Source organism: Pseudochaenichthys georgianus, chromosome 6 (assembly GCF_902827115.2).
Source record: "Pseudochaenichthys georgianus chromosome 6, fPseGeo1.2, whole genome shotgun sequence".
NCBI lineage: Eukaryota > Metazoa > Chordata > Actinopteri > Perciformes > Channichthyidae > Pseudochaenichthys > Pseudochaenichthys georgianus.
This window is the reverse complement of record NC_047508.1, coordinates 15,641,194-15,668,339: the sequence shown is the minus strand read 5'-3', so window position 1 is coordinate 15,668,339 and position 27,146 is coordinate 15,641,194. Positions and strand designations below refer to the sequence as shown.

The 27,146-nt window shown below is 41.8% G+C and overlaps 1 protein-coding gene across 2 annotated transcripts; it reads right to left on the bottom strand.

Moving 5' to 3' along the window:
- Positions 1-718: 718 nt before the first annotated feature.
- wfdc1 (WAP four-disulfide core domain 1) lies at positions 719-24,311 on the bottom strand. Of its 2 annotated transcripts, none has more exons than XR_004552317.1 (7): positions 23,896-24,311; positions 3,299-3,494; positions 3,073-3,156; positions 2,497-2,637; positions 2,134-2,193; positions 1,984-2,043; positions 719-1,882 (listed from the first exon to the last, which is right to left on the bottom strand). XR_004552317.1 is itself a non-coding variant. In XM_034085461.1 (7 exons), exons 1-6 carry the CDS (start codon positions 23,986-23,988, stop codon positions 1,985-1,987), a joined length of 624 nt encoding a protein of 207 aa, XP_033941352.1. In that variant the 5' UTR covers positions 23,989-24,311; the 3' UTR covers positions 719-1,882; position 1,984. The 2 variants fall into 2 exon arrangements, 1 of the variants encoding a protein (XP_033941352.1); XM_034085461.1 differs by having other exon boundaries at positions 2,143-2,193.
- Positions 24,312-27,146: the final 2,835 nt, after the last annotated feature.

Below are 27,146 nucleotides of genomic sequence, written 5' to 3'. Positions count from 1 at the left end.
GAGAGACAGGCACCAGGCACCCACTGGGCTATATATTTTCCACATGTCGGTGTAGCATTGCAATAACAAAGCATTTCCTGAATGTACAAAGTTTAGTTTTACACAAGGATTTCTAACTTCCACATGCAGATGCATACTTATACAACATGTTCTCTTCTATTCATATGTTAAAAAGGTTAATGCAGATCTGAATGTTGAAATTGTTGCCCTTTAGGCCTACTTATTTGGTTTTAAATGTATGCCCTGTGGCCTATAGCCTACTGCACCAGCAGAAAGAATGATATAGAAATAAAAAACATGGGATGGATCACCCTACTAATAATAAACTGCATTGTTCTTGTTGTTCTGAGTTTGTATCTTTATGCTTTGTTGCACTTATTTTATGTTGCTTTGGATAAAAGAAAAAAAAGACAACATTTCATACTGTTGCAAACTATTTTAAGACACTGTAAGGTCATATGATTCAATAGATGACGCATAATACTGAATTCATGTGTTTTTTTTGGAATACTATTTAGATTAACCAGAAGGAAATTTGACTTTTTAGAGGATATCCTGAAACTGTCAAAAACAAAATCCCTGATGTTTTCGGTCTTTACTTAGAATTTCTACGAATAGAGACTCAACTCATTATTCATCTCAAATTTGTTTCTACTGCTAAAAAATAATAACACTACCAGAAAAACATCACAAAACTGATTTCAACAATATGGTTTATTTAGAATAATCAAGGCAACATGACAGCACCAGTCAGATAACAATCAGACTCCACTTTAGCTCTGCACACAGAGTATGGTTAACAGCTTTTAGTTTGACCCCTCAGTCTATTATGTGACCAGCTTTTTTATCCTATTGGTATTATTATAGGCAGCAATATAAGTGAGCACCACTTGCATTTATAACAAAGACAATAGCGATTTGATCATCCAGTTTCAAACATCTGCTCTGTGCAAAAGCCCTTTCCCGCACTGCAACAGGGGATGAGATAGTGTAGAAAGCCAAGTATTTTTTAAATAATGTTATATAATTACTTAAAATTATAAAATGTTCCAACAATCTAACTGCATTAAATTAATTTCAGGACATTAATCACAGATATAAAACATCCAGTTTTATTTTGATTGAAAAATTAACCCCTAATCTACCTTTTAGTATCAAATTACAGACGAAACAATTGTATCTTATTTTGAAGTAACAGTCAGCATCTGTTGGCCATTACTATCTACAGCTGTTCCAAATATTTTCAAACTGACACAATCCACACAGTTATTGAACACATTCTGATTAATTAGTCTGAATATTAAAAAACATTTGGTTTTAATTTAACAATGAGAACCACTGCAGCTGGAAGTTGCTTTATTTGTCTATAAAATGTTCCAGATTACAGATCAGGACATTTGAGCGCCGTCCATATGAAAAAAATACAGAAATATAAGTAATACACCCGCATGGTTTAGATTTTTTCTGCTGACCAGCCTCAAGGTTAGAGGGTGTGATTTCAAGAATAAGAAAGAGTTGCAGGGAGAGGGAGGGTTGTGTATAAACAAACAAAAAATGGCATTGGTTCCTTTTGAGACATTTGATGAACAGCTTTGGTGCACACCCAACACATTCTACTCCATTCATTAACAAACACCAGGCAGAGAGACAGAAGAAAAACACTTATTTCTTTGGCTGTGTATTGTAGATATATCAGACTTCTCTCCCAAAGGTGGAGGTCAGGCTAAAATACAGGGCTTTGCAAAGAGGAGGTAGCAACTGTAGGCCATGGAAAACGGTCAAATCTGATCCTGGTTCAGGTGTGGTGAAAGATGATTGAACAGAACTGGGCTGATGTCTGAGGTTGAGTTATGGTCGTAGCTGAGTCTGAGGTCAGGTTGATCTGAGAACAGATAATTAAGAAAACATAAGGCTTTGTCGAGCGGGAGATACAGGTGCATTTGGTCTTTGGTTTTTGATAGTTTAAAGTGGCTGGAAACATACTTCATCCAAGGTGGTTTTGGTGATGTTTTTCGTAGCGCACTGCGTTGCTCGAGCTGGTACCTGTCAGTGAAAGACCCATCATCATGTCAGGCAGATTGGCACTTATTACTGATTTGGTAAAAGTAAAGGTTTTCAGGTAGTCTACATTACCTCACTTACCTAAGTAGTCCTTGTAGTCCTTGTAGTATTTGTGCCTCAGACCACGTCCATCTTTAATAAAGCCAAAATGGGAATACAAAATAAGAGACTTAAACCTGATCTCCAAATGGTAGACATTGTACTTATGCCAACACCTTAGCTATAGATCACAAGTTCAGGCATTGTTCTGAAAAGTCACTCCAATTTGTATATTTTAAGATCGTTTTAATAGGAAAAACGTGGCCCCTCACAGCCTTCTGATGAAATTAAGATAGGGAATTAGGTATGTCAAAGGCCTGGATTCAACGCTATAACACATTGCCATTGCCAACCATTCAGCTATTTAAGTTAAGTTAAGTTATAGTTTAGCCGTACCTGAATTGCCACGTTGCTTGATGCACTGTCCCCGGTTTGGGATGCCTGCTGCAGGGTTTCCTTGGTTGATGATGTGGCACTCGTAACCCGTAGGACAGTGAAGAGGCTCGTCTCCATCCTCCGTTGTGCTGCAGGCCTCAGCTATTGGGCATGAAACACACCAGTGTCATTTTGTTGAATATGTGGTTAGTACATTAATTTTTTGTATTTACCTCCTTTAACCTGTCATGTCTATGTATACATTTCTCACTCAAATTGATAGCATCCAAACTCTGAAAACTTCGAAAGAATAGCCCGTTTTTTTTTATATATGCGGTATAATGTCATCATATGGATCTTATTCACAGGGATCATATGAGACTTGATGTTGTAGTTCAAGAGGATAGACTCGAAAAAAGACTTTTACCTTGACATGACAGGTGAGTAAAGCTATGGTAAAATCAAACAAAAACCTATTTTGTTCTGTTTGGGAAGTCCTAAGATGCATTCTAATTTTGAGAAGTTAGGTAAGAGTTTTTTAAAGTCATGCTGGTTGACCATTGAGCTACAAGTCCCAGTATAGGTGTGAGTACTCACCCTGCAGAACCTCTTCAGGCCCATCTAACAGCCAGCCATTGCCCCCTAACCACCGAGGCTTGGGCTGCACCAGCCAGTCCAACACTGTTCAGAAAACACAGAACCACAGCCAATAAAATGCTGATTAATATAATTTCAAACAGAGAAACAATAATGGACCAATTTCCAAGTAGATTAAGATGCAAACACTTGTATGTGTCCGCATGTGTCTTAAGGTGTTGCTGACCTGGTGGTGGCTGGACAGACTCCAAGCAGGCGTAGATGCATCCGTTGTAGCAGCAGCGTTTATGGCGCTCACACTCTGAGTCTGAGCGGCAGCCCGGCACCTCACAGGCTCTCTCTGGCAGCATCTGGGGAGGCGGTGGACACCGGTCATTCTTCTGGTGCTGTGTGGACTGGGGGTGGTTGGGGTACTCGTAGTCCTGAGGGAGAGAAAATGAGACCAATGTCCATGTTTGTTAATTGTTGTTAATAATTTATGTGAACGCTAATTGATACTAAATGTAACATCTTATTAAGTTCTTAACTGAAACACGACTTGTAATTTTGGAATGGACATAAAGTGCACGTTTTGGCCACCAGAGAGCAGCAAGGGATCTGTGTGATCTTTTCATCTCAACACAGCAGGGCTAGCACTGTAGGCTTCAGTATGCATGCCTGCCTGCTAACGTCTTGACCTGGATTGGTAAGGTAATTCACTGAGGGAACAAACACATCCCTGGTGATCATGAGAGGTGGAAAGTAGGCCACAGAACCCTGAGCCAAGCAAAGACACACTTCACAAACTACGACGGCTTTGGTAACACATGCATGTGTATGCGTGAGTGCACAAACAGCAACACACACATTTCTGCACTGATCTGCTTTGTATGCTTTGCAGAGGCTAACATAACGAGATCTCTATCACAGCCACAGACTCTGTTGTTAAACTGTTTTTCACCAAGCTGCAGCTCTTAAATGTTTCCTGCTTATTGGTTTATACTTGTCGGGGAAATCATTTGTTGGTTTTAACACAGCTGGTATCAAATATCACATGATTTGTGCCAAAGTATAATCTGATCTGGTTTATGTACACATGGAAGATATTATAACAAAATTCCAAGAAACACAGCCCTTATAGACTAAACAATAACTCATACTTTCTCACACTGTATAGGCTGTTGTATGACACCCTACAGAGTGAGCAAGTTCATTTAACTCCTATCTTCATTTATATTATAGGCCATTTGTTGGGTGCTATGTGGATATCTTTGAACACTTTGCACTTCTACGGCGAAGGAAGTTATGTAGAAGTTAGTTTTGATATTTGATCCCTTTTTAAACATCATTCCAATGCTTCATATTTGATTCCTGCAGAGTTGTTTGTTATAGGAACACATGCAGTGTCAATGAAAAACAAGCACAGCCAGAGGGTTAGTGAATTTATGTCTTTTCAGTCATGTGGGTGTTTTTTTCCTGACGATACAGTCTCAGCCATTCATTTGGTAGGGTGTCCCACAGAGGGAGACTATGACCCAATTCCAATCCACCCCCTATACCAGGGGTCTTCAACTAAAATTCAACGAGGTCCAGTTAGAGAAAATCTCCCCATGCAAAGGTCCGGAACATCAAAATGTCTAAGTTGCTTCATGAATTAGTGTGATATATATTGAAGTGACCTGTAGCTTTATCAACGTCTGCATGTAATCAACAACTAACTGCCAATCACATAAAGAAAGTACAATTCAAAAACAACAATATTTATTGTCAATTAACATTACTTAAATACTGTGGATATGTGTAATGTTTACATATTGAAGTTAAATGCATCAATGTGGTGCACTTTGAGAGCAACATTAAGAGATCTATGGATACATCTCTCAACACCCATATGAAACAGAACTGTAGCATATTTTCCTTTTTGGATATTTTACAAATCACTCACCTTTTAAACTCTATTCTTGTTATTTTTAACAACTTTTTTGTTGCTGTCATATAGTATTTTATACCTGTTTTTCATTTAGTCTCATTAATAACTATAATGATCATATCAAGGTGTGCCTTAACCTCACTGAGCTGAGGTTATTTGAGCCTCTCAGGAGATAGCTCTCTTCCACCTGGTTGTAGAAAAGCTCTTTAAATTCGTTAGCATAGCTAGCTAACTAGATTAACTACATCATCGTTTTTATCGTTGTAATGCCATTGAAGACCAGTTTAGACCAGACAATGAGGAAGGTAAGCCGTTAGCCTGGCGTATGTTAGTACCTAGCGCCACTTGTTTTGATGTACGTTTTTGTTGATAACCTCGCGAGTTTGTATCTTTCAGTGTTGAGGTGGGCACCGTTAGATTCTGTGTCTCCTTGCGATCATAAACGATGTGTTGGATGTGCAGCTAGGATAAGTAATAAGGGAGCTAGGAGTGATTTTCGGTGCAGTAATAGGTTAGCATTTTTCGCTCGGGGCTAATTCAGAGGCTAACTGTTAGCATTGTGTTTTTGTTTGTTTTTTATTCCGGATCGTATGCCACTCTATTCGACCGAATCGGTTCATAAGCATAGGCCATGGGATGCCTGGTAACTGTAGATGCTTCCACATCAATGTCATCTCCCGACGAATAGTCAAATTCATCGTTCAAAACGTCGATCTCATTGCAAAATTCCTCCATCGCTGCCATATCTGCTACGTTGTGTTGACTTCACGTATGGATACCCGGAAAGACCCATCCAGTGACGTCACCATTTGGGACTCCCCTAATGGCGGCGGCCTGGTCCCGGAATTCCCCACCCGGCCAGCGGATAATTAATTTTCTTTTGGCGAGTAATATCATGTACAATAAATATTACGATCAATATCCATTGTAAAATGAATAAACTACCGGAATATTATAACTGTAATTGGTGTTTCCTTTCCCCTTTAACCTCACTGAGCTGAGGTTATTTGAGCCTCTCAGGAGATAGCTCTCTTCCACCTGGTTGTAGAAAAGCTCTTTAAATTTGTTAGCATAGCTAGCTAACCAGATACTAATAACAACAGATCGCCACTGTGCTTACAACTAAAGACACAGCCACGCAAACACTGCGGCATGTGTACGGCTCCTTATGGGTATTGCAATATTTTAAGGGCTGGAGCGGCGTTCCGGTGCTCAGCACTCCTTTCAGACGAGACATATACCCAGGGGCGCCGCCAGGGATTTTGGGCCCCATGAAAATATATCACATTGGGCCCCACCACCTGGCACAGGCCACTTTGTTTATAAATTACCTCGAGGGCCGTACCAAATGGTCTAGCAGATCGTATACGGCCCGGGGGCCGGAGGTTCCCCACCCCTGCTTTAATATAATAACATTAGTATTAATATCATAACCAAAATGTCGGTGATTAACATTTTGTTTACCTAATACAGACTGATCACTCAATGCTTCTAACTGTCCATCATCCTAAATAGACTAAAAGCAGTTTTTTGTTTTATATAGATCATTGGCTGTGTGGGTAAATACTGTTTGAAATGTATAATTTAAATTAGATGTTAGCTTTTTGTTATATATATATATATTTTGTATTCCAGTCTCCCTTCAGATATGTTAAGTGGCATGTCATTCAACACAATGCTGCTCACCTCCTTCAGTTGGGAGAAAAGCTGGTTCAGGTTCAGCCTTATGGGGGGACAGGGCTGCTGAGCCTAAAGATGGATCTGTTGGTCCTGGCACCAGGGGGAGGGACAACTGATTTAGTATGAATAGGCGCTAAAAATGTGCCTGCATTTATTAAAGGTAGGGAGGTAAGAATGGAGAAACCAGCTCAAGTGCGCTAAAATTTGAAAGTACACAACCGAAAAAAATCTGCCCCTTCCTTCAGAATTCCTTACAGAGCCCCTCCTCCAACACACACGAACGCAGTTTGTGCACAGATGGAAGGCTGACCGGCAGGTAGGCCATCCAGTTATTTTAGCCGGATGATTGGTCGTGCTTTTTACAGCGCCACGGCTTCTACAGATGACATTTTTGTATGTATTTGTTGTCAAATCATTTAATATATTCATTGCTATCGGGATGTTAAGAGCTTTCCATGGAATATATAACAAAAAGTGTGTCTGAAGTGAATTACCTACCATACCTTTAAATGTCAGCTAAAAGAGCAGTGAAATGAAAGACCTCTGAATTTTCTGTAAAGATATTAACAGTACTTAATGTCAGCTTAGTAAACAAAAAAACATTAGCTAGCAGACTAATTTGCACCACTCATGGACCACACCCACCTTTTCTTGTGAAAAACTGGGTGACTATTTGTCACCCTTTAGTCCCTCTCTCTTGTCTTTCTCTTCTTTTCTTAGAGCCTGACTTTGTTGGTCGTTGAAACATGGTACAACACACGTATGTAGGCTAAGTACTCGCATCCCTCCTCACATGCTTTCACTCTCTGCAAGTGCTGGTGCCACAACGCGTTTGGAGGCAGGACCAAACCATTACATGTAAATAGAAGGGGGTGTACAGAGGCTTTGGGTAATTAACTTTTGGAAGAAAATAAGTTAAATGAATCGTAAGTTTAGTGAGTAATTTATCAATATAATGTTCTATTAATGTTAATTATTGAGGATTGATGAAAGGTTACTTACATTTTTATTCTTAATGTTCTAAACATTTTGGGGCCCCTGTCAGTCACGGGCCCTTAGAATCGTCCTAACTTTTCACCCCCTTACGGCGCCCCTGCATATAGCCTACCACGTGAAGACACGTTACGCTCGTGTTGTGTTCATGAACCTGTCCTTGGCCAGGAAAAACAGGTACTCGCTTGTTTAATTATTTTTGCGGTCTAGATTTCTTCTTCTTTTTTGAAGTGAGAAGTTGTCTGTCTGTCGGACTGACTCCCTCCCCCCCACCCCCAAAACGAAAACTCTTCGGTTCTCCACGAATTACACAAGTCACCCAAATCGGCGTTAAAAAAGCGGGAGGCGCCGAAAAATCCCCTATTCATGTATTGATTATAGCTCCGGGTCCGTCTGGGTCCGGATCCGGACCGCGGTCCGCCTGTTGCCGACCCCTGCCCTATACCCTACCCACTACCCCTCCGTTTGCGCATTCGCGTGAAGGGTCCGCCACATTAAGTGCTGTTCCAAACCAACGAGTGTGGAGGGGGAGTGGGTTATCAAGCCCTCAAACAGTGAGGCTGCAGTCGAATTGTCAGTTTAGTTTAGGCCCAATTCCAAATCACACCCTACCCACTCCGTGGCGGAGTGACACTCGCAGCTTAACGAGGCTCCCTCCTTTCAGGTTGAGGGTGTAAATACAGCGGCAAGCTTTGGAACAAACTCCCCTCTCTCCGGCAGAAACAGGAAATGCCGTAATTGTATGTAACAACGGTTTCAAATCAGCATCTCTTAGACAAAAAATAAAATGAATAACTAAAATAAAATGTATCAGTGAATGTTTGCAGGAACTGTTTGTAAACAGCGTGTTTCATGACGGACACACACAGCGTTGAGTCCGGTCAGGTAGGGCAGCAGGTGAAGTTAGCACCAATGCAGACTCGCTGTTTGAGGGCTTGATAACCCACTCCCTTCCTTTAAGAAAGAAAAGGAGAAAATGCTATCCCACAATGCCTTGCGGCCGCAGCATTTACCGTCATACAACATTCGGCCGTTCACGGAAACAACCGATTATGACCGAGAAATGATATCATGAAAGTTACGGTGCTTATTAAGCATTTTACAACTTATGTGGTAACTTGTCAAAGTGCTTTGTTTTGAACGTTCAACACTATAATAATCAAAAGGAGAAATATGAACGTTAATTTTTTACTGAAATGATCAAATTCAGTTAACATTTCATAATGTTTACTCAGCTCAGTCAGCTGTGTGGGGTTTCTAAAACTTTTAAAATATGTTTTAATAATGGTGATATACACAGTGATAGATGTTAAGGGCTAACACCTTTATAATATATACATTTGTATTTATTTTAAGATATTTTCATACAATCATACGTATTGGGATTCATGTGGATTAATACGTGTGGACCGGAGGGTGACAAGCATAAGTTTCACTTTCCTTTTTTATTTAAATTCCAACCTCGTTCATGAAGAATATGTTTATCTGTTATCCATGTTTATAAAGCATAAAACAACCCCATAGAGCATGGTGCAAAGTGTTCTAGATGCGTATATACAGTAGTCTGCCAGACCCGGTGCCGTGGGAGGGCCAGAGAGGGCCAGTGTTACGACTGGAGCACACAAAAACTGATAGGACCCAAATGCACGACTCTAGACAAAAGATGATTCAAAAAAAGGTTTTACTGTGATGATAAAACAAGGTAATCCATTCACAAGGTTCAAAACGATCTGGCACTTGGTACAGGGAACACAGAATATATACAAAAGCAAGGGACTCCACAGGTGCAAACAATAAGGGCGGGGCAGGTAATCAGGTCAGTGGACAAACAGGCAAGGTAGGAATCGAACTACCTGAAATGAGAAGGGAAATGACAAACTGTGAAGTTTAATGCTACGATGTATGTGATGTCAGATAGTAACTACAACAAAAATCGTAGGCTACGTCAAATCAATTAATGTGTCTTTTGTGATTTGTGATTTTTATTGTGCATTCTGTAGACTCCCATTTCTGTTTTAAATTACAAAATGGACGTCAGAAATTGGCTTAAAACCACGAGTAGGTCTAAGGATTTATTCAAAATGAATCGCAATGAAAGAACTGCAGCCGATGGTGCTGCTGCAACGGCAGGTGCAAGGTCGCCAGCAGCACCATCGGCTGCAGTTCTTTCATCGCCTTAATGTTACTAGCTTGACCTCGGCAAACCCCGGGGCTGAGTTACGCTAGTACGCACTGCATAATGTGGTGTTGCTCTGTATTATTATGTTTGCTGCTCCAGTCAACGGTTGCCCACGTTTAAGGCCCAGCAAAGCTGTTGCTGTTATGTTTTTATTTCAAATGTGTCCCTTGCTCATGAGTTATCAGTGTTTGTGCCGCCACGCACACAATGTTTCAAATGTGGTTTCTATGTTGCCCATTATTTGTGTATTTATTTGCGATAGGTGTGCGTCTTTACGCAATGCTGTTGGCCATGCTGTTTGATAAAATATTGTGCCGCGGCACATGACGGTTATGTGTGCCCTCCCATGAAAATCATATGCCCTCTCTGTAGATTTGTTCTGGCGCCGGGTCTGAGTCCGCCGTTCTTATTATACATCCATGTAGTCCGCTGGATATAAAACTGTAGTTTGAGGGTGTTTCTCAATGTCAAGGAAGGATGATCCAGAGCCACTATTTCAAGGATGCTACGTAATTGAGTCTCGCAGAAGGACTGTTCCAATGTCCTGGCTCCTTGGAATTCTACGGAGACCGGCGGTAGTGGTAGTATGTTTCGTGCATGCACCAAATAATAATAAATTAGAAAGAAAAAAAGATGACAAAAAATACAGATTTCAGTATTCTGAGGCTCTGAGCCCCATTTATTTTCCTTGCGGAGAGCAAAAAAACTCAGACATTATACTATTTAAAATAAAAGGGATAGGGTTAGGCTTAGGGTAAGATATTGAGTAAGAAAATGTTTTTATGAATCACACAGCTTCTGATATTCTAATACCCGACCGGACAAAAAGACGTGGTGCAGGCACGAAACATACTACCAATAGAAATACATTGCTTTTAAAATCGCTCTGTGTGACACACGAAAAAAAAATGCGAAAATCGTGTTGGTGAACACGAATCAATAGATTAAATAAATGTTGTGACTAAAACATGAAATGCCGTGAGACTGGGTTGCACCTGCTGCACTACATGACCGGACTCAATGCTGTGTGTGTCCATCAGGAAACAAGCTGTTTACAATAATAATAATAATAACTTGAATTTATATAGCGCCTTTCATAACCTCAAGGTCGCTTTACAAAGAAACATACAAGGACAAGACATAAAACATAAAAAAACAACATAAATAAAACAGGGGGCAGAAATGGAAGTGTAAGTAAATACAGCCTATCTACCAATTGGATCAAATATAAAAGTCAGCCGAATTAGTGTTGATACTGCAAGGAGACGTATTGTGTGAAAAGAAATGTAAGATGTTGTTTAATGGCTGATATATTTATGATCCACGTCACGTTTTCAGTTCCTCATGTTTGTCTACAGGTCTTCTCATCAGGGCTCTATAAATACAGAACTACGGCAGATATGTAATATGTAATGCAGCCGGACCGTGTATTACAATGCCGGTATGTGATGACTTTCAAAGAGAAAAGCAAGTACACTCGGAATAAGGTATTATTTTATTTTTAAAAAATGTTTTCGGTCTGTTTCCGGTATTTGTTAATGACAATGTGCTGTGAGATGTGAGACTGGAATTGCACAGGGGAAAATAACGTATCTTTAGATGCGGATTGTGTTAAACTAATATGTTTGCGCTGTGGACCAACACTATACATTGACGGGGAAGGGGGTAGCAATAAAGATAACACCATTAAACAGTTACACAACATAACAGAAATAATATCGATAGCAGCGTCCCTAGCAACCACCTTGGTAACAATGAAAACGTTGGACGCAATTTCCTGAAGTAATCTTCGTAATAACTAGCAAACTAAAGATCATGTACATCCACTGCACACATCATCTGAAATAACAACTCATATTTCTCGCATCAAATGACATCAAAACGCATTTTAATGGCCAAACTAACTTTAAAATAGACATTTTCCACCGAGAATAAAACGAAGTTCGGCCATGTTTTTTTCTGCAGGGAGAGATTTGAAGATCAGGTGATGTCAAACAGAGCACATGGTGTAGTCCAAACGATAGCTGGGGATTCTGGGTAGTGTAGTGTCTTCTGCCATCCTTTACTCCGAAAAAAGATTTGTTTCTCCGAATCGAAGGGGAAAAATACAAAAGCATTGCACACAATTTAAACCAATCAATGTTGTGTAATTAACAAGGATAATCTGGTGTTTTTTAGTCGATGAGTAGTGCAGATATCACTGTAAAATCAATCGTCAGTAAGGGGAATATTTACTTCCGGGTGTACAATTCTCCGTTATCCAATGAGAATGGACGCTCTCATTGCCTTTAAGGGCAGTCGACACAAACGAATGCCGTGCTTCCATGAGCGTCCATAGAAGCATATGGACATCCCGGAAAGCTGAAAATGGACGCTAAGGGCCCCCCCCCTTGCGTTGAAAATGGACTCTAAGGCCCCCCCCTTGCGTTGGAAAAAGCCGGCAGGGGACTTGACATAACGTCAACATAGGCCGACCTGGGAGTGAGGATGTGTTGGACCGGGAGCCAGTGGAGGTTGAATAGAGTGGGGGTGATGTGCTCCCAGGGCTTGTTGCGTGTGAGAACCCTGGCAGCTGAGTTCTGTACAAGTCGTTCCAGCAAACATCCACTGATAAATTGCGATGTTAACAACCTCATGATAACCTCATATTTTTTTACTTAGGATCGTATGTGTTTAGTCTAGAAAAAGTTAAATGTGTGCATTTTATTGTAAAGTTGTGTATATTTACAGACTGTTGCAAAAACTAAGAAGCTTATAAACATCAGGTTTAAAACTAAAAGAGCTTTACAAAAAAGTAACACAATTAAAGATGTTTGGAGTTTTATTTGAGTTATTAATAATTTTTTTTTGTCCAAGAGATGCTGATTTGAAACCGTTGTTACATACAGTTAAGGGATTTCCTGTTTCTGCCGAAGAGAGGGGAGTTTGTTCCAAGGCTTGCCGCTGTTACACCATAGCATGTATGATTTACACCCTCCATCTGACAGGAGGGAGCCTCATTTAGCTGCGAGTGTCATTCCGACACGGAGTGGGAGTGGGTAGGGTGTGGTTTGGAATTGGGCCAGAGAGTGGTGTTTTTCTTGAAACTCGATTAGTAATTAGATAATCAGCTTGTGGGTTGCGCATGGTAATTAAAACTGTGCTGTTTATTTGGCAGGCTTACTGAACCAGCTCTTACAAACCATCCGGAAAACGAAAGCAAGTGTTTGGCGCTGATGTTAGAATCACTCACACTGTGTGCGTATGTGTGTTCACTTTAAACTACGGCTGTCAGTCGATTACAAATATTTAATCGCGATTAATCGCATGATTGTCCGTAGTTAATCGCACATTTTGTATCTGTTCTAAATGTACCTTAGAGGAAGTTTTTAATAGTCTTATCAACATAGGCTATGAGTGGACAAATATGCTTTATGCTAATTTGTATTATCATTTGAACAATGACAAATATTCTCATGAATATTAAACCCAACAACCTCTGAACATTACAAATATTCGCCTCAATTCAACCTGGAACCTCTCTGATACAATACAGTGTGTGTGTGTGTGTGAAAATCTCTCTGCTGCCAAATAAAAGGAATGACTGGAATATTAGAGGCTCGCTGTGTGTGTGTGTGTGTGTGTGTGTGTGTGTGTGTGTGTGTGTGTGTGTGTGTGTGTGTGTGTGTGTGTGTGTGTGTGTGTGTGTGTGTGTGTGTGTGTGTGTGTGTGTGTGTGTGTGGCCTAGCATTACTATACTTGTGGGGACCTAAATCTGTTTACATAGTCACTGTGGGGACTCGCCTCCCTTATGGGGACAACATGGAATCATTAATTAATCATTAATTTTAGGGTGAAGACTTGGTTAGGGTTAGGGTAAGGTTAAGGGTTAGGGTTAGGCATGTGTTGGTTATGGTTAAGGTTAGGATAAGTCTCCAGGAAATGCATGTAAGTCAATGTAATGTCCCCTGAAGTGATGCATACATGGTATGTGTGTGTGTGTGTGTGTGTGTGTGTGTGTGTGTGTGTGTGTGTGTGTGTGTGTGTGTGTGTGTGTGTGTGTGTGTGTGTAGTGTATCTATTGTACAGAGCAATGCTCCAGTGTAAGTCCAGTAAATAAGCCATTCTTAGCTAACAAGTTTACTATATCTTTAAAGACGACGGTCTGTCAACGAAAAAGCTATTTGTCCTGCAAAACAATCATGTTTTGAGCACCTTGTTAGCTGAGTGGTAACAGTGCATGCCATAAAGCCCTAAGGTATATGACTATCACAGAGCTCTCTCTGGAGCCTTTGTACAAATGTTTTACGTAAAAGAGTAAAAGAAGAAAAATGTTTTCTCCTTGAATACATAGCCCTAATCACTTGAGCATGTTACAGTACCTCCTGTCTGTACATGCTCCCACACACTGTAGTCTGTCTCTTCATTCATGGTACTTAGGAGATAAGGAGCCACGGTAGTTCACAAACTCTCTTGGTGTGCAACTACAATTTATGAATGAGGACTACAAAGTGCGCTGTGTTTAGATAATGACATAATGACCGCTGCCCTTACTCCCCTTGTCTCATATCCGATCTGCTCTCAGAGTCTTGTACAAATGTCTCCTTCAAAGGATCAAGTGTGCCCTTCCTGTTTATGTGACTCTGATAGTAATGTGTATGTTTGTGTGTACACATGACTTACATTCTGAAGCCATTCATTCTTTATTGAGATTTGACTGATACTTGCCAACACTGAAGCTCTTTTTTACTGTACTTTTGCCCGCATGTCATTCACCTGCTTCACTTTCATGGCTCCTCTTCAGCCTTCATGTCTCTGCCATGCTCTACATCCTGAGCTCTTTCACACTATCCTGGGCACATCTCTCTGATGTTCTACGATATTTATTTACACTCCTGTCATTTCCTTTTCATTTAATCGTGTATTTGGCAGGGACAATGCACAGTGATGAACACTTCATTTCCATCCGCAGTCCCTCACATAAAACATGTAAGAAAAAAAGTGCAAAAGAGCACGAGCAGTATACAAGTATTTACCACATGGCAGTACAATAGCAGCTACGACATATAGAGTGCAAGAGAAGATAAAAGAGCTACATAAAGTGCAAGAGGAGATACCCCTGTATTAAAGTGCATTTAGCGGTGACTGCACGTCTGTTTGTTTCTCAACCATTCTTTGAGTTGACCTTTGAACCTATTGAGAGTGGGACAATCCCGTATCTCAGTTGGGAGGCTATTCCACAATGAGCTGCTTTTAATGGAGAGTACATTTTGTCCAAAAGTGGTCCGTCTACGGTGGACTTCACACCTGTCTGCTGTGCCGTTCTCCTGTAGAGACACTGCCTGAGGGTCTGTGTGTGATGTTCATGTCTATCTGTGGGCATGTTTCCCCCTCTATTTCTGTCTGTCTCCGAAGCACTCTCACTATCTCTCTTCCTCTCGACTTTCTCCTTGATCTGTTTGGTGTTGAAAAGCAGTGGCATCATGGTGACTGTTTCAATTTATCTCCAACTTCTTTCGCTAAGTTTGCCTTTCCTTTGCTTTTCTCTTTAGCTCTTTTCTCTGTGGTTCATTTGGGTGCTGGTGGGGCGAAGCCACTGAAGACCCTGTCTGGCTCCATAACTGTACTGGGATCAGACCGTTCATGGTTCCACGCAGAGATCCCAGACAGATACTGAGTTGTCCTGCTTCCTTTGTGCATAGATGCCTGCACAAGCGCAATCTCACGCATATGCACATACAGTACATTAAGGTTAAAGTTGTGCACATTATTCATAAACAAGGAACACCTGTGTTCTTTCATGCAAGTGTCAGCTAAAATTCACCAGATCTCCAATGCCTACGAAATGAAGGAGCTCACAGCAAACATCTGGTTAGCTTTTGGGTTTTCAGGACTCATTTCCTGTCTCTATACCAGCCATCTGTTTGACATAATGATAGACAGACGTGCAGGCAGATAGAGACGCAGCAGACTGAAGTGTGAGGAAAACAGACTGCTGTAAATCAGTGGGAAATGAGGGTTTCAGTGATGGAACGACATGCTGACAAACAAACAGGTACATTCACAGCTGGGAAAAGCAGTACTTGATTTGTGAACATACTGACAGAGATTTCTCACCTAGAAATGCAAAAAAACAAGCTGAGGTGTGGTTTACACAACAGGAAGGGGGTTAACCAACTGTGCATGCAGATAATTAGTGTTGGGAAAACCAAGCGTCTGCTACCTGTCAGAGTTAGACTGAGGTAGCAGGAATACCCGAGATAGGGTGCCCGCACACACAAATGTTCTGTAATACACTTCTATTCTGAGTTTGTAGATGTTTATTATATTGGGTATGCAGAGATATTAATAAAAATACTGTAAACCTCACATACTAAGATTTGCTATGAATTTTGGCTCTGTTGCTGGTTGCTCTGGGCTCTCTGGTGCCATATTAAAGCAAATTAGAGGTGACAAAAGCCCCCAAAGAACATATTTTTCTTTGAACAACTCCCAAGTAAAATGCATGCAATTTACCTAAGTTAAAGCACAAGAGAAATTGGCATTCAAATATTCTTCAAGTTCCAAATGTTATTATTGTGCAAAATGGCCCATATCAGAACCACATTTGTTACACTGCACAGGTGGATTATAGGGGTGCATTCATGTCCTCACTTTACAATAAAGTTGGGTTTTATATTCTGCTGGGGAGCTCAACTTATAATAATAAATCATGATACATATGTTTGTACTAGCACATTTGCCATGTCTTCAAATGTATTTGAAGTAGAATTATAAAGTTGCATAAAATTGTAATACTCAAGAAAATATCAAGTACCTCACAGTTGAGTGAGGGTACTTGATATTGTACTGTCTTTCTTCTCTGATATCATTGCCAAAAACAAAAACAACGCACGTGCCTTGTTCGCTACCGTCAACAGATTACCTAACCCCCCAGTGTCAGTAGCCTCTGAATTTCTATGCAATGATTTTGCCTCCTTCTTCACTGACAAAATTCAGAAAATCAGACAAGCAGTCAGTGCCTCTGCATCAAGTACAACAAATGTTTAGTCTCTGTGTCCACTTAACATCAATTCAAACACCATGACACAATTCCATCAGATTAATGATAAAAACCTAGAGGACATTATACAACTTCTGAAATCCTCCTCCTGCTGCCTTGATATTATTCCAACAGGGTTTTTCAAAAATGTTTTTCCTTGCATGGCCTCAGATCTACTTCATATAGTAAACAAATCTCTTCACTCAGGTGTTTTTCCACAGGTCCTGAGAACTGCAGTCATTAAACCGCTCTTAAAAAAGCATAATCTAGACCAGGGATCACCAACTACATTTGTCCAAGGGCCGAAATGTAACCAAGAGACACTATCGCGGGCCAGGGATTTTTATATAGCCCAGAATTTTATAAATAGTATTCAGATTACTTTTGGAATACTTTCTTTTTCCATAACAGATGGGTATGTTTTGGTGCACAGGAGACACTTATTTTACTGTTCTAATGGCTTATCAAGAGCACAAACACGACATCTTGGTGTCATTCTGGACAGCTCTCTCATCTGCACCCCACATAAAAAACATCACCCGGACTGCATTCTTTGTACTGTCTTAAAACCTTTCCTTGGAATATGTTATAAATTGTAAAGTGTCCTTGGGTGCTTTGAAAGGCGCCCCTAAATAGAATGAATCATCATTATTATTTATTATCTGAAACGATGTAACAACTTTTAAAACTTTTTTCAGTCACTTGCCCCATGCATTTAGCAGCAGCAGGCCATTCACTTTGATTTTATCCCGTTATAAATGTCATAATTTCGACAATAAAGAAATGCTACATAAACGTTATCTTGCACATTTTATCTAACCATCTCCGTTTCTAACTTTCAATATATTTTAAAAGAGATCTCTCTCTCTCATCTGCGTGCGGGGGCGGGGCCTCACAGACACGCTGCATCTCTCTCTTGCTCACAGACACACTGCAGCGCAGTGCAGTGTGCACACAGTTCTGCCGGTAATGAATATTACATTTTGTGAGGAAACTTTCCCACCAATAATTCCAATAAGTATTCCAAAATGTATTCACTTCAGGTTTACGAAAGTAACTGCAATCAGATTACTCGTTTTTCAAATGTAACGCCAGCTGAATGCAGTTAGCCTACTTGATTTTTGTATTCTGATTACGTAACGACGTTACATGTATTTTGTTACAACCCAACCCTGCTTCTAGGCTACTGTCCCGCAGCTCCAGCCTCTCTGTTGGACTCTGTCGCAGCGGGGCTACTGCTGTGGTGCGGAGCGCATTAACCAGACTCTTCACAACGAAGGATCACTTCTTCTTCAGGGGAGGGAAGGTTTCGCAGTACGCAGTCTACTGTCCAGCAGCTGCTGCCTCTCTGTTGGACTCCGGTACTGCACCTTACTCACGAGACGTTGTAAACAAAGAAATGGGTGGAACGCAGTAACCACTCCGCCAACGCCACAGTCACCCCCGTCGTGCGGGCCGGATGAGAATGTCTAGCGGGCCGGATGTGGCCCGCGGGCCGCCAGTTGGTGGTCACTGATCTAGACGCTTCAGTAATGAACAATTACAGGCCCATGTCAAACCTCCCATTTCTAGGTAAAATCATTGAAAAAGTAGTCTTTCAACAGTTGAGTAATTTCTTGCATTTAAATAACTGTTTCGATGTGTTCCAGTCAGGATTTCGTCCAAACCACAGCACTGAGACTGCTCTTGTAAAGGTCTTCAATGACATCCACTTAAACATAGACAGTGGCAGAACTTCAGTGTTAGTATTATTAGATCTCAGTGCTGCGTTTGACACTGTTGACCACAGCATATTACTAGACCGACTGGAAAACTGGGTGGGACTTTCAGAAACAGTTCTAAATTGGTTTGCATCCTACTTAAAGGACAGAAACAACTTTGTTTCTATCGGTAAATACACATCTGAGTTGACAAATATGACATGTGGGGTTTCTCAAGGCTCCATCTTGGGGCCTCTTCTCTTTAACATCTGCATGCTACCACTGGCTCAGATAATGAAATACAACAAAATAAGTTACCATAGCTATGCGGATGACACACACATTTACATAACCATTTCACCAGGAGAGTATTCTCAAGTTAAAACACTGAGTAAGTGCATTGAACAAGTCAATGACTGGATGTGTCACAACTTTTTCCAATTAAACAAAGATAAAACTGAGGTAATAGTTTTTGGAGCCAAGGCAGAACGTTTAAAAGTTAGCGCTGAGCTTCAGTCTGCAATGTTCAAACCAACAGATAAAGCCAGAAATCTAGGTGTAGTCATGGACTCTGACCTGAGTTTCAATAGTCACATTAAAACAGTTACCAAATCAGCCTACTATCACCTAAAGAATATATCTAGGATTAAAAGACTAATGTCACAGCAGGATTTGGAAAAACTTGTCCATGCTTTTATCTTCAGTAGACTGGACTACTGCAATGGTGTCTTCACAGGTCTCACTAAAAAATCTATTAGAAAGCTGCAGCTGATTCAGAACGCTGCTGCTCGAGTCCTCACTAACACTAAGAAAGTGGATCACATCACTCCTGTTCTGAAGTCTTTACACTGGCTTCCTGTGTGTCAAAGAATATATTTTAAAATACTGCTGCTGGTTTATAAAGCACTGAATGGTTTAGGCCCAAAATACATGTCTGACCTCCTGCTAGATTATGAACCATCCAGATCTCTCAGGTCTTCATTACATTACATTACATTGCATTTAGCTCACGCTTTTATCCAAAGCGACTTACAATAACTGAGTTCGACCAACAAAATACAAACTTGAAGAAAACAGAATCATATAAGGTCATATATCAGGTTTCATAGAGCAAAAACATTTCAAGTGCTACTCAACTGGCTTTAGGTAAGCCAGTCCTTTATTAGTATATAAGTGCTTTGTTAATAGTTCTAATGCTCGAAGTGGAGTCGAAAGAGATGAGTTTTCAGTCTGCGCCGGAAGGTGTGTAAGCTTTCTGCTGTCCTGATGTCAATGGGGAGCTCATTCCACCATTTTGGAGCCAGGATAGCAAACCCACGTGTTTTTGCTGATGGGAACTTGGGTCCCCTTCGCAGCGAGGGTTTCTTCAGGGACTGGTCAGCTTTCTGTCCCCAGAGTCAGAACTAAACATGGTAAAGCAGCGTTCAGTTATTATGCTCCAAATATCTGGAACAAACTCCCAGAAACCTGCAGGTCCGCTGCAACTCTGACTACTTTTAAATCCAGGCTGAAGACTTTTCTTTTTGTCGCTGCTTTTAATTGAAACTGAGCCGTTGTGTTCATCAGTAAAGTGGAACTTCTGTGTGAACTATTCATATCTTAAACTGCACTGTACATTTTTATTCATGTCCTTTGTAATCATGTATTTTTTCTTTTAATGTTTCTTTTATTATCTTTTCTTTTTAATGACTGTTTTTAAATGCCTTTGTCTGAATGTCTTTCATTTTTGTAAAGCACCTTGAATTGCATTGTGTTGAAAGGTGCAAAATAAATAAACTTGCCTTGCCTTGAGTGATTATGCATACTTACATTCCACCACTGAAAGAAACTGAGGCAGCAGTCCATGTGGAAATGCTTTTGTCTTTTTGGTTTGTGTATCTATGGTAGCAAGAGGAAACTGCCCCAGTGTTAGTCCAATAATGTGCTTCTGACCAGCAGGCTTATATCATCTGACTGAGATTAGTCCTGCTTACACACACACACACACACACACACACACACACACGCACGCACGCACGCACGCACGCACGCACACACACACACGCATCATATGACTATCTATCCGTCATATTCATTTAATCGGTATTGAATTGTTATTGTTGCTATTCATTTGTTCTGTACATGCAGCCTGAAGGACTAAATTGTCCTTTCTTTATTGTTTTATCAATTACTTGAGAGGGAAAATAAAGCTCTTGAACTAACAAGGTTAGATTAGCTAAATTGTTCATTAGAAAATAAGTTCACACGTTTTTAATAAGATGTATTTGTATATACGACCTCCTGTCTCATAACTGTCAATCATGTCTGTGTTGTGGAGACATTTTGAATCAGACACACAGGAGGTTAAATAAAAAATTAGTGGTGCAACGAAGCACCATTCCTGTGCTTTAAACACTCAGCGTCTGCATCCACTAAAAGGGCAGCAATGTCAAGAGGGCTGCAAGTGAATCCACAAATATCTGTGATTTTCTTTCTTTCCAATAGAATTGTTGCCATTTAAAATGCTGGTTTGACATTTAAACAGCTTACGTTTGCCAACGTGGTGCTGCATTTGTCATGCATTCCTATGACTTGTCGACTGTCAGGCTTAAAGGCCACAAACTATTTGTTTGGTGAGTAAAATGCATTCCTTGCGTGAGGAAGTGAACGTGTAAGGTTGTAAATGGTAGGCTACTGGTAAAAAAGAGTATACAACAGGAATGTGAAGCAGCTGCTTCGAAGTGATTGTGTTTTTCAGTTATATTTAATACACACTAATTCTCAAAATGTCAAGATTAGTCCCCTTCAATTCATGTATGGCATGAACATCATGCTGTTCTCTTGATAGCATCCGGGTTATTATTTTTATAACTTCAATAACAGCTACAGTTTCAGTTAAAAAGCAGTGTGAGGATCTGTTTTGTTTAACTTAGCGGCCCCAGGCCAAGTCAAACAGACGGCCAGCCTAAGAACAGGAAGTACACATGTTCCTGAGCATCTGCAGGGCCCCTGTTTTAATACCAGGTGCTGTCAGATCGGTCCACATCATCAAATAGATGAAAGTGTAAAGACTCATGGTAGCCTCAATGTTCGTGCTTACTGACATGTCCAGGCAAGTGTCTGAGCCAGACTCTGTTATGGCTGTATGAGAATACATAATCTTGTGTGTGTGTGTGTGTGTGTGTGTGTGTGTGTGTGTGTGTGTGTGTGTGTGTGTGTGTGTGTGTGTGTGTGTGTGTGTGTGTGTGTGTGTGTGTGTGTGTGTGTGTGTGTGTGTGCGTGTGTGTGTGTGTGTGTGTGTTGTGGTGACAAAAATAATGACTTATATTGCAAAATAACAACTTGTACCGCAACATAATGAGAATCTTTCTCAAAATAATGATATAGTATCTGAAAGAAATAACTTTATTTTGAGTAAGAAACGTTGTCATTATGATCATTGCAGGCTCTTTTTTTCTTCACAAATGTATTTATTTATTTTTCTTTTACAGTGGGAAATGGTCTTTTATGTTTCAGTTGATCATAGTGTATTCAAAAAATTTTTTCGACCCGTGATATCGTTGTAATAAGATGAATGTAAGACAGTCACTGAGCACGTTGGTGGCCTTTGGATTTTGAAACATTTAGACACATTTTCCTTTCAAGACACTATTCCATAGCGCAGTGCTTACTTGAACTACTCAGAAACTATAACTTGTCTTTCTGCAAAGCCCCAGTGTTATGAATGAGGCTAAGGGAGTGTATGTATGAGTGTGTGGGGGAGGTGGTGATTAAAAAAATGACAGATTGAAAGATGCAGAGATGAAAAGGTTCAGAGGGGAAGAGACAATCTCCAACTGCCCAGCCTTCTCAGCATGTTCCAATTACAGCAGCTTTGAAGCCGAGTCCAGCAAGACGCTGCTTTTGACCCATCCTGAGAGCAGGAGGAGGCGAGGGAAAACGAGGGGTGGTGGTGTGCTGAGAGGCACATGGCCGAGGGGAAGGAGAAAGAACGGCAGAAAGTATAGCTGATTCATATGAGTGAAGGGGAGATGGATAAAGGCTGAGAATGACAGAGTGAAAAGGGGCCAATGAGGGCATAAACAAGTTAGAAAGTGAGAACATTGAAGCACGAGAGGGAAAAAGAAAGAGAAGGCAGCACGCTACAGTGAGCCCTTGTTAGAGTTGATAAATCAGCTACACTGAGCCAAGTTAACAAGCAGGGGCCCGGTCTACCAGTTCAGTTCCTGCACTAATAATCCACAACTCAACACACAGAGACACACGTTGAACATCCTGTGTGCCCTTCAATTACTCCTATGGAAACTTGAAAATCATCGACTTTTTACAACCTGTTGCATACTCCACTTTTTACTCCTCATCAAAACTGTCAATGTTCATGCTTAAAGTAAAGTGCACTTGCTCACAAACTGTTATTTTTCCAATTGTGGAAGATTTTCGTATCCTTTCCTTGAAAAAATGCAGTAAAACAATGCAGTAAAGCTACTTTTGACTACTTTAAATACTTTTGGGTGGTCTAGTCATGCATCATAGTTGATGATCATACAGTATGTTGTGTTGCAATATCTGTATTCAAAATAATAATTATAGCTGTCAAAAAGGTGTAGTTGAATGGAAAATATTTACCTGTATCCCTTAAGTTAAAGTAAAGAAAGGTAGTAAGTACTGTAGTGTATACGTTCTTTATAATCACATCTATTTACACAATACAGTAAATACAGACTACAGCTGGCTAACCTGTTAGCTGAGCTAAGCTTAGCATAAGGACTGGAAACATGGAAAATAGCAACCACAAATTATTTGAATTTATGCAAAAAACAAAGCAAAAAAACAAGTGAATGTTTAATCGTGTTTGTTTAAACCACGCAAAACCTGAAATGACTAGTTGCAGTTATGTTTGGGATGCTCCCGGCCAAGAAATACTTGTAACAACGTAACAGACACATCTTTCATTTATGGATTAAACAAACGTGATATAACACATGGATAAGTGATGTTTAGAAGTGCTAGAGGGTAGAGCTTGCTAGCTGTTTTGCAAGTTTATTCGTCTCATTTAACTCTTTGCAACTAATTAGCAGTTAGCTTTTTCTTTAATGTTAAACACACTTGCTTAGTTAACACCACTGCTATTTGGCTACTAGATTCAATCACTCTTACCAGGTCAACTTTACCATCTCTCACCTCAACCAAAAAACTGCTCTCAGTGTGTGAAACAGCTCTGCAACAGAGCCAGCATTGTACTACAGGTCTGTGAGCTTTCACCTACTTCTACTTTGGAGGATTTTCTTAAAACAGCCACAATATAGAGATAGAGAAGAAAGCCACACACTCATGCATGCAAAGGTGAGGTTAGCAGTCCCACCTTTTGGTTGAGTCCCCTTTTCCTGATCCTCCTGGCATCACTTCCTGTGGCCAGAGCCAACAGGGACAGCAGGAGCATTACAGAGCCCGGCATGGTCTGTGTCCTGCACCCCAAACTCCTTCTTCCTCCTTAGAGGTATTCCTTCTTCCTCTTCTTATTTCAAAGTGTGTCCTTTACAAGTCTGTGGTGCCTTTCCAGCTGAAGCAATAACCAGAGAATACACAAGCCCTCTCCCCCCAACCGGACCTGCCTTTATATCCGCCTGAGAAAAAGTGCAGGACAGAATGACAGAGTAGAGAGAAGTGAGGGGAAAGTACAAAGGGAATGAATGGAGGCAGTGTAGGGAAGAAATGAAAGAAGGAAAGTTAGGGGAGCAGGGGAAGGGAGAAACAGCAGCTGTCTGTGCATCAGTTGCCGAGAGCTGGAACTGTCTGCTGGCATAGCGTGTGCACATGTCTCTGGTAGAGGAGGGGAGGAGGGTGAGAGGAGGGAGGGGAGAGCATTAGATAGGGTAGTGTGTGAGACCTCCGCCTTGCCCCCTAGTTGCATCTCTGTGCACATCTGGTGAATTTTATGTGAGTTTGAGAGAGTTGTGTCAAAGTGCGGTTGGATCATGTTATATTCTGTGGCTTTGCTTCACATGTTTTACTGGAGTGCGGTGTTGTAGGAGGGAAAATAAATGGATTTGCTAAGTGTCGGCATGAAAATAATTATGGACTACTAGCTTATAGCATGAGTTGTAATCATTTACTGACCATTCGGTGTACATTCTTGGTTTTTCTTAGGGACATAGCGTGTGAGGGTACACTTGAACACACCTGAATCTATTCCTGTGTAATGAATTTGGATATATGATGTGTGATTTTAGTTGTCCATGACAAATTAAAGCATGTGGTGTGTTTCAGGGAAAGGGGCCTCTTTGCCTTCCTTTTTCATAATTTCACCAGTTGTACCCTCTCAAACTAGGACATGTCCCCCAGTCTCACCCCCCACCTTACCCCTAGACCTTTCTCCCCTTTCCCGTCCCCTCCCCTAATTCCATGCTCAGTGTCGTGCACTGAAAGGAAGAAAAGAATGCTAAGCCCGCACAAATCTCAGGCATTATTAGTTTTACAGGAGCAGGGCTCATGTCACAGGGAGGCCCTGGCTTCACTTACACAAAAGACAGAGTAAAGAGTTAGAGGGAGAGAAAAGAGAAGGGGGAGATGAAGAGATAGTGGAAAAGGCCGCATGAATGAGTATGTGAGACACACAGATAAATGAGCCTGTCCATTACAGAAGGTTTGGTAGCATCATTATTATGCGGAATTTAGAGGGGACGTATTTAGCAAATGTTTAGGTTCGTATTTGTATCATGTGTTTCTTCCAGAACATTTCTTTACTCTTTTATGTAAAAAAACAAAAAATAATTATCAGACCGTGTGTCTGACTATACCTGTATTTACTCTGTCTGAAACATTGGGTTATGTATTGTAACCCTTGTCATATTAGCACAGGCGGAGCCCTCTACTGGACTCTATGGGTACTACCTTACCCTGCGAGCATTCTCCCACTGAGACTTCTATAGACGTAGCCGGCCTTGGGCGGGCCTACCTGAATGCGCGCGCATCACACCATATAAAAGGAGGCCTCGCTTCCTGACTATCATCTATATACCTCTCTTCAGTGAGCGGAATAGGACAGACAGTGCCCTGAGTAGAGGGCTCCGCCTGTGCTAATATGACAAGGGTTACAATACGTAACCCAACATTATATCTCTCACAGGCTCCGCCCTCTACTGGACTCTATGGGTACAGTGGGTGGAGCCACGATGTATACGAGCACTGTCGTCCAACAACAACATTCCACCCTACTGCCCCTGACCGGCTTTTATGGTCAGCAGCTGCTGCCCCACATTCTCCTTTAACCCGGGTGTAACCGAGGAGAAATCAGGGCTGTGGCTGACAGAGCACACCCTGCTGCGCTTACCTCGCAGAAAGTGTGCTCAAAAAACAGTGCCGGGGTCCCCCCCCCCGCCCACAGACGGATGGGGAGAGCCCCCTCGGCCCCGAATGGGCTTACTATACGCCTGCCTCCCTGAATCCCTAAGGATAACCGGGAGAGCGCCAGAGCCCATGCCCCACACTCAAACACTGACCCTGTGCAGAGTGTGTGGAGGGCTACCCCCCTCCGGCCTTTCGGCAGGAGGAGAGAAGCCCTCCAGCCCTGTAAGGGCCCAGCGTGCCCCTCGCCCATCCCGGGACCCTCAGAGGGCCCGAGAACAGCGAAGGCGCATTACGTCCGGGGAGGGGGTCAGATGCCAACTGACCCACAACCCCCCCCCCCCTACCAGTCCTGTGTTGCCCCCGCAAGCACAGACGAGGAGAAAGAGCCCGAAATGTCCAAGAGATAAAACCTTATGAAGGGGCCTGGCGTCGACCAAGACGCCGCTGTGCATATATCCTCCACACTCACACCGTTGAATAAGGCTGTCGACGCAGCCACAGCCCGTGTGGAGTGTGCACGAACCCCCATGGGACAGGCTCTCCCTGCCTGTCCGTAGGCATGTGCAATGCACTCCTAGAGCCAGCCTGCCAGGCGTTTCTTGGACAGAGCTTTCCCGATCACCCCGCCCCCGAAGCACACGAACAGCTGTTCGGTGCATCTAAGGGCAGCCGTGTGCTCCACATAACATGCTAGCGCACGCACCGGGCAGAGGAGGTGCAGTTTAGCTTCCCTGGTCCCACCATGGGGGGGAAGACTAAAACCCCCTAACTGAATAGCCCTTGACCTGAACGCACTCCTTAGGCTCTTGGGCACACAGGAGGGGTTCGGTCTGAGTGTAGCGCCGCTCCGGTCACCCAGAATCCGTAAACAGCTCGGGTACGCCGACAGAGCAGTTAACTCGGACACTCTTTTGGCTGACGTTAAGGCAAGTAGCAAAGCTGTTTTCCACGACAATGCTTTCAGAGAGGAGAGCTCCAGAGGCTCAAACGGCCCCGAGGCCAGAGCCTCGAGCACTAGGGGCAGGTCCCACTGTGGGGTGGAGGCGTGCACTACTGGGCGCAGCCTCCTGACCCCCTGTAAAAACCGCGACATCAGTGGTTGACTAAAGGCTGACCTGCCGCCAAATCCCTCATGGCAGGACGAGATGGCTGCTGCATACACCTTCACTGTTGAATGCGCAAGCCCTCTGTCCACCAATAACTGTAAGAAGGATAAAATAGAGCCTAACTCACAAGATAGGGGCTCTATTCTCCGCTCCTCACACC